We start from the raw sequence: 14,253 nt of genomic DNA, 5'->3' as shown, positions 1-14,253 counted from the left end.
TCAATCAAGACCTGTGTACTTTTATTTGTTGCTATGGATAAGATGATCATAACAGTCTAAGGTAAAGTTTTTTTTTTTTTAAAGCACCTATTCAATAAGCATACAGGGAAGGTGGGGGCCAGGAGTGAGAATTAATGACATGAAAATGAAAGATGGATGCCCATTAAGACATAAAGGAAGCCAGTGTGCTGAGCGGGATGCTGAAGAAAAATGAACTGTGTGCTGCAAAAAGTCACCAGAATTGCAACATGTAGGCAAGAGGAAGGATTAGCAGAGAAAAGATTATGAGAAGCCACAAGACTGCAACAAGTACAAGCACCCCACCCCTATATTTCTAATAACTGGGCCCCAGCTCTCCAATGCAATTCTATTTCTGGGAAAACAAATGTGTCAGACAGAATTCAGGGGCCACCCGATGCCTTACACATTCTTTCATGATGACTAAGCTGTCCATCCCAGGCCATCTCTGTCACCTGCACTCTAGTAATCCACACTTCCCCAAAGAGAGGGCCAAACACTGCCAGAAAGCCACCAATTTTCTAACGGAGGACCACCTATTAGGTGGCAACTGAGTGAATGTAAGTCACTGATTGGCTCAGATCCTCCCCAAGGTCTAAGTCTGTCTTCAGCCTTCCCTCTGAAGTCCTAGAGACCACCCATCAAAGAAGCAGGTATCCCGAAATAGAAAGAAACAGCAAGATTGTTCACCCAATTCTCATCTTCCCAAATAATACTTGTTAATCTTGGGATCCCATCAATTGGGAACACAAACACCATCTACTGATTTATTTTATAAACAACACAATAATCACTAAAGGATCTCAACAATTATCTGAAAATGCATTTTAATTTGCCATATAGGAACTAATAATGAGGAATCAGATGACCCTGGAAAATTGACGTCCAGTCTCCTCCTTGCAACAGGCAAATCAACTGCATTTCCGAACATGGATCTGTAGTATTATATCAAACTACTGTTACTACTCCTGTGCTATTACTACTACCAGAACACATCTGTGTTACTAGCACAAAGTGTAATTTACGCTGCGAGTTTCAGATCCTGATAATTTGTATCTTGCTCCCTGGAAGGAAAACAATTCAGTCCACACAGTTTTAAAAAATAAATAAAGGGGAAAAAAATCACATAAGAACTTTTGAACTAACTCAAACACAAGGGTAGTAACTCAATAAAAAAAAATAGTGTAAATCCATGTTGTTCATGGGCTAAGTCTATAAATACCCATTCTAGGATGCAGTGGGCTCTGAGATCATTTTATCTGTTCCAAATAAACAAACAGAAAACATTACATACATATTTACAGATAGATATAATGTAAGTCTGCTTGCCCCAAACAGAGTATTAATCAAAATTAAAAGGAGGCACAATGACGTGGGTGGGAAAAAACCCTACACCTGTCAAAGGAGAGTAATAAACCACAGTACCCTAAAACAACAGAAGATCTGACCCCCACACACACAGCCCCCCACACACACTCAGAAGCAGCATCTGAAGTGAACCGCTGGCAGGGCGCAGTGGCTCACATCTCTAATCCCAGCACTTTGGGAGGCTGAGGTGGGCGGATCACCTGAGGTCAGAAGTTTGAGACCACCCTGGCCAACATGGTGAAACCCCATCTCTACTACAAATACAAAAATTAGCCAGGTGTCGTGGTGGGCGCCTATGGTCCCAGCTACTCAGGAGGCTGAGGCAAGAGAATTGCTTGGACCCAGGAGGCAGAGGTTGCAGTGAGCCAAGACCTCATCACTGGACTCTAGCCTGGATGGTAAGAGTGAGACTCCATCTCAAAAATAAAAAATAAAAACAAATAAGTAAAGTGACCCGCGGAAAAACAAAGATGACTTTGCACCCTTTGTCCTCATCTCCTTTCTGTAAAAACTACCAGTCAGTAAACGGAGATTGCACTAATTACTGTGACAATTCTGCATCATGTTAAAACAACTTCTGTGCCTGGGACAGGTTTCTCTGCGAGCTTGGAATTCTTGGCCAGAAAGTAGCTCTTGTCTGAGAGGAGGGTTCTCCTTCAAGCAGAGTAGGCAACACTAACAACTTGTCCCTCTCTTTTCAGTTGGTTTTATTCTCTTCTTTTCCAATCGCCTGATTCAGATCTTAATGGAAACTTGTCCAAGCTTTCCTTCCCACAATCCCTGCAGAGCCCCTAGGCAATCTGTACACAGGGTAACCACAGGAATCTTATATTGTCAATTAAAATTGAATGGACACCTGATAACTAAGGATATGTTGTAGAAAAAAAATTCATATAGTCACAATCTTATGAATAAATTAATCAAACTGTGGTTAATCCAAATTCAATTTTCACTTGTCCAGTTCTGTTCTTAATCCTTGCCTTCATCATCACCTAAATAACACCAACAATCCTAGAGAGAATCCTGTAATTGAAACAGTAAAAATGCAGCTGCAAGTTCCTTAAGACTCTAGCAGAGAAATCAACATATAGGACAAAGTTAATTTTACCTTCTCTGTCTCTCTCTCTCTCTCTCTCTCACACACACACACACACACGCGCGCGCGCACACACACACGTGCGCACGCGCGCAGACACCCACACTCCATTCTAACGCCCCCCACCACCCCCAGCCACATAACTTCCCTCAGGTGCCCAGCGACACAGAAAACCTCACCCAGCTCACGAACACACCCAGCACAAGCAGCTTATTCTGTGTCTAAGTCAGGTCTTTCCTCCCAGCCAGCAACCATTGTGCTGGAGAGATTTCCAAGCTACACTTCCTCCAGCTACCGCAACAAGGACTTAAAATTTTCTTGTTTCTCCTTTGGGTTTCCACCCTCTCTCTCTTTTCCCAATACACTTCTCTTTCGAAAATGCATACTTTCACTGCTTTTTCCTTCCCTGTAAAAAACAAAGATGCCTTGTTCGATATAATCTAATTTTTTTAAGGCACAGATAAAAAGTACAAACAACCAGTAAATCCCTGGCATTCTAAACTGGAACAATCATTTCTCTCTCTAGAAGCCAGAAGGAAGAATAAAACATGGTAGGTCATTTGTGCTTTGGAATATGAGGTGAGATTGCGAGGTCTAAGGCAAGATGACTGAGGCATATCTAAGTTTAAAAACCAGGTTCTGGCCGGGCACGATGGCTCACGCCTGTAATCCCAACACTTTGGAAGGCCGAGGGGTGCGGGGGGAGGCGGATCACCTGAGGTCGGGAGTTCGAGACCAGCTTGGCCAACACGGTGAAACCCCGTCTCTACTAAAAAATACAAAAATTAGCCGGGCATGGTGGCATATGCCTGTAATCCCAGCTACTTGGTACACTGAGGCAGGAGAATCACTTGAACCCAGGAGGCGAAGGTTGCAGCGAGCAGAGATCGCACCATTGCACTCCAGTCTGGGCAACAAGAGCAAAACTCCATCTCAAAAAACAAATAATAAAATAAAATAAAAACCAAGTTCCCAGGCTGGAAGCGGTGGCTCGCACCTGTAATCCCAGCACTTTGGGAGGCCAAGGCAGGTGGATCACCTGAGGCCAGGAGTTAAAGACCAGCCTGGCCAAGATGGCGAAACCCCATCTCTACTAAAAATACAAAAATAAAACTAGCCCAGCATGGTGGTGCGCGCCTATAATCCCAGCTACTCGGGAGGCTGAGGCAGCAGAACTGCTTAAGCCGGGGAGGCAGGGGCTACAGTGGGCCAAGATCACACCACTGCACTACAGCCTGGATAACAAGAGCAAAACTCCACCTCAAAAAAAAAAAAACGGTTCCCATCTGCATCATCTCTTGGGACTGTCCTGCACCCGTCACTGGGAGTGCTCTAAGACCACTCCGCATCATTTCCTCATCCGGCAAACATGGCTGCTCTCACCTAGCTATGCCTCACACCTTCAAAATGGCACTTCCCTGCCTGGAGTACCCAGGGAGTCACCAGATGAGAACTCCAACGTATTTTCCACTTCATTCCTTCCCATGAAGCTCTCAACAAAAATCAGTGACCAAGCCCATTCCCCATTCTACCACCCACAAACGCCTCAGCCCTCACTTGTCCAGAGGAAGAACCATGAAGACATGGCAGTTCTCAGCACAGGCTTGCAAAATTCTTCAGCAATGTAAAGACCAACATTTTAAGAGTAACCCCTTCCCTTATTATCATCATATCTAGATTCTTCGTCTTATTTCTAATCACTACTGGGCTCTAAATTTGATGTTTCTGATACAAAACATCAGAGATATCCAGACGTGGAATGGGAAACAGCTTTTTTCAACCACAGGAATCTCCTCCTCAAAGACAACTAAAACAACTGAAATCCTCTGTTGGTTTTTCCAGCACTAAGCTAACTTCTAACACAATGAACATTAATTTTTGATGCCTATTCGTCCTGCTAAATTGGGAAGAGGTAGAACATTTACTTTATTTTCAGTTTTATGAATCACCTGGCTTTCTCTTATCTATATAAAAAAAGAAACAGATCATTTCCTAGGAGGTGTTGGTTTTTTTGGTCCACTTTCCTCTCTACCCTGTAGCTACTACCATGAGCCACTTGAAATCTAATTTCCATGTAATTACCTTAAGAAACAAAATACTTTTTTAGTGTACCTAAGACCTTTTCTTAGGTCATCAGTCATTTGAGCAACCACAGGCCATTATGAGCCCAGCTTCCCCTACCCCACTGCCCCCAGTCCTGTGTTGAGAGCCTTTTACATTTAATGGGAAATAAACTTTTGACCAAGATTTTGGGTGACTGCCTGCCCTTATAAAGTACCAAGGGGGGCCTCTGACTTCAAGAGAAAAGGCAAAACCAGCATTGCCTGGTACTTGAGCTTAAACATTCCTGCAAAGATCTAGACACTGAACATTTGTACCATCCCCAAACAATAACTTAACGACAGCATCCCCTTTCACTTCCTGGCATTCTGCCTCAGAAATTCTGCTGCAACAAAATGCATGCCTTTAGACACAAGAACGATCTCTCCTACTGTCTCAGTGTTCCATCAAATGTCTATTTACCCTCATTAATTTTTCTTTTCCTCAACCTGAAACCATCAGCTATGAGTCAGAGAATGATCATTAACTTTTACAGCTTCTATACGCATCCACCTACTCACTTTTGGGGAAAGAAGTATTGACTTGCAACATTGCCCGAGACCAAAATTCTCTAAGAAGAAAAAAAAGGGGGAAAAGTCGCTTCAAGAAAGTTTTATCTGTAGGTCTATGGGGAAATGCTACATTCATTGTTTTTCCACTTTGTGCTGTAAAGTCTCAAAAAAAAAAAAAACGGTTGAGCTTGAACTTGGTTATGGTGATAGGCATTTCTGGGTTGATTTTTGAGAAAAACTAGATGATTTTCTTTCAACATCAAAACATAATTAAAGTTCTTAAACTGTTCGGCGGAAAAAAATAAAGTGAATCAAGTTTCCTGCTCTTGTACAAAACATATTTCTAGCATATAGAAAAACACGTGGGCTGAAGTGCTGAGACATGTTCCTAACACAGCATTTTTCATTAAAAGTTGCTACACTAACACTGTTAAAATGATGCCCCATCATTACTCCACTTAGCAGTTGCAGTGCTGCAACTCATAACGAATTAATTTGCATTAATGTGGGTTTCATGTGTCCTTCCCTGGGTATGCCATTGTGATTCAGGCTTAATAAAACTGACACGACAATAACATAGTGCCTTTTATTTCCCTTTCCAAAACAAACCAACCCACCCAAAGACCCACACAAATCCTCTCAATTTTTTAAGCATTTTACTAATATATTTTAGTACATCATAATTGGCCCAGCACGAAGGAATCTAGTTATCTTCTCAGTAAATATTTATAGCATCCCTCTTTCCCATTCATTCTGCATTTTCTTAGAGAATCTCACTGTAGCCTACATCTGCAATTCATTGACTTTACAATTTACCACATGTTGGGATGGGAGAGGTCTTAGCTCCATTTGAATCACTACACAAATATGCAAGTGATTTATCGGTTTCAAGCTGAAGACTGCAAGAGAGGGACTCCACTTTTCCTGAACATTACTTCTTCTGGCAGACCATGAACAATTACAGTGCGTACTAATTAAGCTCTGTAAATGTGCTGTGCCCTGCTAATGCCTACCAGGCCTCAAATTTATTTTCATGATGCCAAACTTTAGGGAGCAATTTTAACTCCTTCAGGGCTGATCCCACTCCTGGCCATTCCTTCCTCCTTAGACCGACCTGGTTGGGGCTACTGCATGACAAAAAGAATAAAATATAACAGGTCGAATTACCAGCCCGAAATCAGATGTGCCTAAGGAAGAAAAAACCTATCATGGGAAAAGCAAGGAACACCTCGGCTGATAACCCGTTCAAAGATCCCACAGCCCCATCTTTGTAATGAGCTGTTTAGGGATTCACATCTATCCCTGAGGGCTAGTAAGTTTCTGCATGCCATTGATTAGAAAAGAAAACCTTTCGGCCTGGGTCTTTAAGTTTGGGTTGGATAGCAGGAAGGATCCAGTCAGAAATGAGAGCCATCATCTCTCCTGGCCTGGCAAACACCTCTGAATCCCACTTCCCCCCTATACCACGTAGTCAGTTTGTAATACACCAGAACAGCCCACTTTTTCAACATAAATTAAAATCAGTAGGACAACTGGCCCTCTCTCTCACACTCCGGTCTCCACCACAGATAATGCCCCACCCCCAGATGCTTACACAGTAACTGATAGGAAACACATCTGTGGCTAGGTAGAACGCCCTGGGTAATGAAGGGATCGCAGTCCATCTTTGCTGAGCAAAGCAATATCCCTTTGTAATAGCCCAGCCCAGGGTACTCCCATGCCCCTCCATGAGGAAACTTCCAATCTCCAATTTCAATTCCCCCAAGCCCAAATCTTTGTCCTCTTGTATTACACTTTTCTAATCTTTCTTAGGCATTTATTCTGTCTCCCCTGTCTACTTTTCTGTGCCTCCTCCCGCAGATACCAGTACATTTTTCGCAAAGAAGCAGCCCTCCCATCCCCGATGTAAACCTGGATTTTTTTCCCCTCACCTATCATATTCTTTTAATCAACGCTCTTCACACCTCACCTCACTCTTTTAAAAACTCTCATGTTAACTAGTGTACTATGTAATGTGTACATTTTCCCTTCCACTCAGGGGAACACCATATAAATTAAAGAGCTGTCTCCCATAGCAGGTTTCTTTAAGTATTCTTGGGGAAAATGCACAATACAGGCAATGTAATCGCAAAAAAAAAAAAAAGGGGGGGGGGGGGTTAGCGGGATTAAGAAAGGAAAGGAAAAAGGGAGAAAAGAGAAGGAAAAAGATGCAAACACCTAGAGCAACTTTGCTTTTGAAAAAGGCATTTGTGCAGAGCCCCCACTGAATTTCCATTCCTGAAAGTGCTCTTTATAAATGTGTGTAACAATAGCCTAGAGGAAACGTACAAGTCAGCTGCCAAAGGAGTGGTGGTGTCTGTCTCAGTACACTCAGATCGCAGAGGTGGGGGTCAGTGGAGAAGGGAAGGTAGCATTTGCGTTGGGATACCACCCCCCCCCATCTCATTGCTTATAATTAGTGAGAGAAATTTGAGCTACTGCCAATGTCTGCGGACCTTGAATATTATAAGGCCAACGTGGCGTCAAATATCTTAACATTCATAAGTGTTATGGGCTGTAAATAAAGCCTGTGGATTTATGACCTGGTGGTGTGCTTGCCAGCAAAAGACTGGGGCACATTTCTTTCAGCAGACCTGTCGAGGTGCGAGTTTGCCTTTGGTTGTAAAATTAACCATTTCCTTCACAAATGTGCTCAATTATAAGTCAGAGTTGAAGATTTACTTACATGGTTGCCCATATTCACTCCCAGAAGAAACTCAGATGCCCACATCCCACACCTCTTTGAAAATAAGACCCTCAAGAATTTGGTTCAGCCTCCTTTTCCAAACTTTGAAATGTGTCACCTCAAAAGAACTGTAAATGCGGTCAAATATATTATCTAACGCCACTCACCAATACTAAAAAGCTCACACCTACTTCCCTGGAAAGTGCTTATTTATTTGGCAACTCCGGCATTTAAAAAAAAAAAAAAAAAAAGTAAATCACTCCTTGCCTGAAATCTCCTCCCTTCCCCCAATATAATGTCATCTACTTCCTGTGCAGGAGACAGCATTTGCTAAATCCAGGTTGTCTCATACTTAACTGCCAATAAACCAACTTCCACATAACTTCCAGACAGCTGGGGGAAAGGTCCTCGGAGTTTTAGTCATGGTCCAGAAACACGCGTCCACACAAAAATTTGCAGCTGTCCTTTCTCGACAGTGCATTTTTAATGTGATTCAGGGGGGCCTGTTGTGAAACATCTGACAAAATGTAAAATCCTCTGAGATACCTTCTAGTTTACCCACTGCACGTGTGTGAGAGAAGTTGCACCAGGATTTCTCCACCGAGAAATCTAGGCACTATTTGCACACAGCCAGGGGCACCTTGTGGGATGTGAGGAGGCATTCAAAACCTGGAAAGACTTCTACTGTAATCTTTTAAAAGCACAGCCTCTGGTGCAACTATTAAAATGCTAGTTTTCTAAAGCAAATATTTTTTTTTTTAATGGCATGCAGAACTGCAGCGATCCAGCACTGCAAACAGAACAGCATTCTTGATCTGCGAGCCCCCGGAAACCTTCCGGTAACTTTTTCACAGCTTGCTAAGAAACAGAAAGCTGACCAACTTCCAGCAGTGACTCTAAATGAAATCCCTATCAGTAAAATTAAAATCAAGGTGAAGAACTCCTGGCAAGAACGAGGATTGTTTTCCTCAAAATTCTTTCTCAATCAGACACAGAGGGCATCAGTCAAAGCTCCTTCCCTTAAACAGGCAAAAGTTTCCAAAAACACGTCTTTCAGATAAGCTCGTTAGGTTCCCAAATGCCTGAGTTTGTTTCTGGGGTTTCAGAAAGTTTCAATATCAACAAAGTGGAAAGCGCTGGCATATTTAATTTATAATCATTAAAATATGACCTATTGGGTGAATGTTGAGCCTATAATCCATACTGCAGACATTAAACCCCAACCTATAAAGATTAGCATGGAATTAATACGGTTACATTGAGATTGAAATCTAAACATGTTCGCCATAAATATTTCTGAAGGAGATGAAAAACAATTAGCATAAATACCAAAGAAGGGTAAGAACACCTGTTCTTTTTCAGGGCGATAAGCATTTTATTGTTCTCTATTTAAAATGTAATGACCTGTGTAATTACAGTAATATTACATTGTTATGTAGGGGCTTGGAATGTCACACTTTGAAAAGTGTTGTCAAAACAATCAGGGGTGAGGTGGGGGGGTGGGAGGACAACTGGGAAGGACCACCGTTAACCCTTCACACTCCAAGGTCTAAATCTTTTGTATCAGAAAGGATTATGTTGTTTCAGTGAGGAAAAAACATCCATTTTTCACAAGCCAGAAAGAGAAGTTGCCCGGCTAAATAAAACCCCAATGAATAGGCCCCTCTCAGTTTCCTTAAAATGCTGGATTCCAAGTTCAAAAATGAATTCAAGATGCAGATTATTTATCTGTTCAACCTAGTAGCAAACAGCTCGGTTGAAAAGCAAATAACTTTGGATAAGAGAAGATGCAAGGGCTCGAATAATCAAGTCCTTAAAAAGAAATTTCAAACCTAACTGGAATTTCAACCACCATATTCCTATTTCCCCTTTGCCAGGAGGGAAAAAGAAATGTAAAACTACTTTTTCCAATCAACTTTAATAGGTTACAGTATTCTTATCTTTAGTATACAAATGTTACCACAGTTCTAATATTTGCAGTTCTAACACTTCCCATCTACTTAACTAGACCTCTCCTTAATGCAGTTTTGTATCTGAATCTGTCTTTTTAAAAGCCATTCCTATTACTGTATCAAAGACTAAATTAATATTATGCAGAAATCTTTGTCATTTTAAAATAAAATTATTACTATCAAGCTTTATGGTGTCTTCAGCAATTAAAGCATTATTCTTGAGATAATGTATTATTCATCATAAGCCGATTTAATGATACTCTCTAATTCTTTACATTCTTAAAAAAGCAGAAATCAGGGTTCCAGAGAGTTTGCTTTTTAAAGGATGCAGCTGCTTACAGGTACACCATAAGTAACAGAAAATGTAGCAAAAATCACAGCCACCAAGGAGCAAAGGGAAAATAATAAAGCATACAGCAAATTTGTCTTTACACCTTGTCATTAAAAACACACCCTATAAAACACTAAGAATTTCAGAAGAGCATGGGAAGCCCGCTATCTTGCCTATGGATGCCTCCATTCCTCCCGCAGCTGTATCAAATCTGGAATTGCAAGCTGGCCCTCTGAAGACGTCAGGAGTGACATACAACAGCCTACCGTCCTCATTTCCACTGCTCTGCTGACCAGCCTAAATAAATAACTTTAATTTTGGAGCACATAATCTAACCCAGGTAACAGGGAGGAAGGAGGAAGGGGCAGTGTACACAAAGATGTCTGCTGGTGTTTGACATGTAAGTACTAAAACTGCCTACTGAGTTCAGAAATGTCTTCTGAGACTCAATCTGATGTCACAGCACCAGGCCACCCGCTATGTCCACAATTAAAATAACTAGACGCCGTCTATTCCTATAATGCCCACAAAAGGGACCGATCATTGGGAGCCTTCCTTTTCTCACCGGGAAATCATTTATTTGCCTTTAACAATTTCCCTGTTTGCTAATTACAAGACAACACAACTGCTCAAGTTTGAGAAGGAATGGCAAGATTGCCAGCATCAGACAGGGAGTTTAAAAAGAGTCAAGAAAGCTAGCAAGTCCGCCATGGGCTCAATATTCCGATGGTTAAGTGGATTTTAAAATAATACCAGGGAGGTTTCCATCGGAAAGGGGAGGGGGGGAGAGGCAGAAATTCTCAGGGATTCTTTGGAATGTTGCTTGGGCCGGTTTATTGGTAGGCGAACACTGCGATTCTGAGCCGAACGGTCCCGTTTAAGATGCCCCACAAGCTCTCAAGAAAAATACAAAGTAAGCGAACTGTGCTTCCCCTACAGCTGCAAGCCCAGAGCGCGGCCCCTGCAGCCTGGTGGAACTGGCCCTGGAGAAGGGGGTCGAGCCGAACCGCTCTCCCAGCTTCCCAAGCATGCCTGGGCGCCGGGCAGGGGGGGAATAATTATTTCTCTTCCCTAGCCATAAAAAAATGACCGGTCTAGCATGCCCTTGCCATTTTGCCAGGGCCCAAAAAAACAAGTCAAACCTGATAGTTAATATTTTAATGCTTAAAAACACTTGTAGATCTGATCGACTCCCGTCCGGCAAGCCCTCGGCCATTAGCACCGAATCCACGGCTGCTGAACAGTGGGTGCATTATTTCAAATTGCTAGCTAGAATTACCGAAAAAGAAAAAACAAAAGTCGTGTGTGTAAATAAGGGGTAGGGGACCAAACCAGAGAAGGTGTAAAATGACAATCCCGGGAAGCCGGGCACAAATGCGTCTTGCGTCCAGAGATTCGTAATCCAGGCTTCTTAGAAGAGGGAGGGAGGGATGAGGAGGAAGGGGTTCAGGGTGAGGGCAGGGGGCAGAGGCCGGTGGGGGAGGGGATGAGTCGTCTTAACAAATGTCAGGGTTGGGCGCGGGACCGACCCTGCAGGAAGCGCCCCCCGAGCCCGGCACCCCGCGCTGCCCTAGGGCCCCCAAAGTTGGGTGGCCGGCGATCGGCGGCCCACTCCATTGAAGGAGAGGCGCCCCGGCCTCCCTCGGCCCCCGCACCTCCTTGAGCCCGCACACCCTGGTCTCTGGCCCCCCCAGGGCCCACGACGGGCCTACACGGAAGCTGGCAAGCGCAGACCCCGCCATACATCCCAAGGCGCCAAAATTCCCTAGAAATACACAAGTCCGCTTGGAGGAGTCCATTCCGGCTGCACACAAACCAAGAATCCGGGCCGCAGGGGCCTCCCCGCCCCACTCAGCCCGGCTGCCCTGCGCGGCCCGGGAGAGCCCGCAGCCAGAGCGCCGGGCAGCCGAGCCCGCCACGGCGCCCAGGGCGCTCGCGGCCCTGCGGGTCGCCAAAGAAAAGGACGCCTCAGAGCCCCCAAGTTTGCGGTGGGACCAATCTGGGAAGTGTGACCTTCCAGGGGAAGGGGGAAGGAGGGCCGAGAGCCAGCGATTGCCACTAGAAAGGTAAATACATAGCCGCCCAAAAGAAAGCCAAGGAGCCTCTCCAGGGCCCCCGGCTCTGCGCGCTAGCCAGTTCTCAAGTCCAACGCCTGAAGGAAACCCACTCTCTACCCCGCGCGTCGGGCGCAGCACAGTCACTCGGGGCCCGCAGCGGCAGCCAAGGGGTTAACCGGGGAAAGCCCAAGACGCCACAGAAGAGGGAAGGAAGAGAAGGAGAGAGAGGGAGAGAGAGCAAAGAAAGGGCCACACAGTCATCTTCCCAGGGTGAAGAAACAAACACCACCACCAAAGGGGGAGGGGGAACCAGAGCGCAAAAGAAAAGTTATTCGGATTTCCCACCCCCGCCCCACCAACAAAGCCCTGCTTGGACAGAGAGGTCTCCCCAACATCACGAGGCAGCAAACTGAAAGCAAGAACGTGGCGAAGTGCAAACAAATCCAGTCCACAAAAGGCAGAAAAGTTTGGAGAGTTTCGGGCCGCCTGGGCCACGAGCGGGGGAGGGGAGGGAGGGAGGGGAGGAGGCGGGGAGGGGGAGGCGGGGAGGGGGCAGGGCAGGGGCCGCATGCGGGGCCCGGCGGGCGGCGCGGGCGGGCGGGCAGCGGGCGGGGGCCGGGCGCGGAGGCACTTACGGTTCGGGCGGTGGGCGAGAGCGATCCGTTGGGGAGGTAGGGGCTCGTCAGGTCGGGGATCATGATGAAGGGGTAGCCGGGATACGGTGGCCCCTTAAAGAGCCCTCCATCTTGCCTCTTGGCCGCTAACATGGCGGGGCGGCGAGGGGACGGCGGCGGCCGCGCGGAGCGGGAGAGAGCGAGGAGAAACTTTTTAGAAAGTGCCCCGAGGGGCTGGGCGCCCCGGCCGGGCCGGCGCAGGGCCGGGCCGAGCCGGGCGCGGGGCCGGGGCGCGCGGGGCGGCCGGCCCGGGGGGCGGCTCCGGGCGGCTGCGGGGCGCGCGGGGCGTACTCACCTTCTTCCAAACTTTCCCGGGATTTATCTCGGAAACTTTCGGAGCGAGGCGGAGGCCGTCTTTCCGCCTTCCCGGAGGGGTGGAGGTGGGGAGGGCGAGGGGCAAACGCCACGCAGAAGGGGGAGAAGGGGGAGAAAAAGAATCGGCGAGGTCGGGGGGGGGTAGAAAAAACAGGGTTACAAGTTTTTGCAATGGTGGCATCGCACGCACACGCCGCCCGCCGGGCCCCGCCGCCGCCCCCAGCCCCGATTTCTCCCCTTTCAGCAACATTTGCCAAGCCCAGGAAACAGATAAAAAACCCCACCAGCCCGAGGGGCTTTTCTTACCTCGGAATCGGAGGAGCTGTTTTGATTCGTTTCTGATTCATTGACTAGAGACGATTTGACATCAGCTAAATCCCTCTCTGCCGAGGAGTTTTCGGAGCTCTTCTCCTCCTGTTCGCCCTCGTCTTTGAAGGAAATCAGTTCGTCGTTGGCGCCTAGGTCATCCCCTCCACCGCCGTTCAGCTGCGGCATTTTTTTTCACCCACCAGCAGCAATTTTGGAAGAAAAATGAAGGAGGAAGAAAAGCCAAAAAAAAAAATCACCCCCAAAAAGTTTTGCCCCCCAAAAAAAATATTGCAAGAAAAAGACGAGTCCAAGGTGAACTTTTTTTCTGCTTGGGGGTCTTTTTCTCCTGGGGAGGGGAAAAGAGGGAGGAGGGGAGGGGAAGGGGGGGGAGATCTTCTGCACGCGTGAGTTTGGGTTTCTTTTTTCTCTCGTTCCCAAGGATCCGATCAATGTGCAAAAAATAATAAATAAAAAAGGGGGGTAAAAAAAAAAAACCAACAACAACAAGAAGTCAGATATAAAGAGCAAAGGGGGGGGGAAGCCGAAGATACAGGAGGTGCTCGTGCCGCTCGGATTTGAGTGAGTTGAAGTTAGACTGAGAGCTTTTCAGTTCAAAGGCGGCGCTGATTGACAGATAGAAAAAGGGGGATCGAAATCCGGAGGAACGGAGTAGTCTGGGAGCGGAGATTATTGACAGGGCGAGAGGAACACACTGCCTTAATGAGATGCCGGAGGGCGGGGCCGGCCCGGTGACGTGTGCATAAATAAACAGCCGGGGTGGGCGGGGCGGGGGCGG

At 46.0% G+C, this 14,253-nt stretch overlaps 1 protein-coding gene across 50 annotated transcripts in view; it reads right to left on the bottom strand.

Annotated features, from left to right (window-relative positions):
* TCF7L2 (transcription factor 7 like 2) overlaps positions 1-14,186 on the bottom strand; it is a 219,728-nt gene extending 205,542 nt beyond the window's left edge. For 8 of the 50 annotated variants that reach the window (XM_073019344.1, XM_073019337.1, XM_073019338.1 and 5 more), the window contains exons 1-3: positions 13,455-14,183; positions 13,129-13,195; positions 12,795-12,919 (exon numbers count right to left, since the gene is read on the bottom strand). In XM_073019344.1, the coding sequence (XP_072875445.1) occupies positions 12,795-12,919; positions 13,129-13,195; positions 13,455-13,643 (381 nt within the window). In that variant the 5' untranslated portion in view covers positions 13,644-14,183. Of the gene's footprint in view, positions 1-12,794; positions 12,920-13,128; positions 13,196-13,454 lie in introns of all 50 variants that reach the window. The other 42 variants (XM_073019345.1, XM_073019349.1, XM_073019372.1 and 39 more) reach the window with 7 other exon arrangements.
* Between the last annotated feature and the right edge of the window lie 67 nt (positions 14,187-14,253).

The sequence above is a fragment of the Chlorocebus sabaeus genome, chromosome 9 (assembly GCF_047675955.1).
Source record: "Chlorocebus sabaeus isolate Y175 chromosome 9, mChlSab1.0.hap1, whole genome shotgun sequence".
In the NCBI taxonomy this organism is placed as follows: domain Eukaryota; kingdom Metazoa; phylum Chordata; class Mammalia; order Primates; family Cercopithecidae; genus Chlorocebus; species Chlorocebus sabaeus.
The sequence above is the reverse complement of the archived record's forward strand: the minus strand, read 5'-3'. Positions and strand labels throughout refer to the sequence as shown.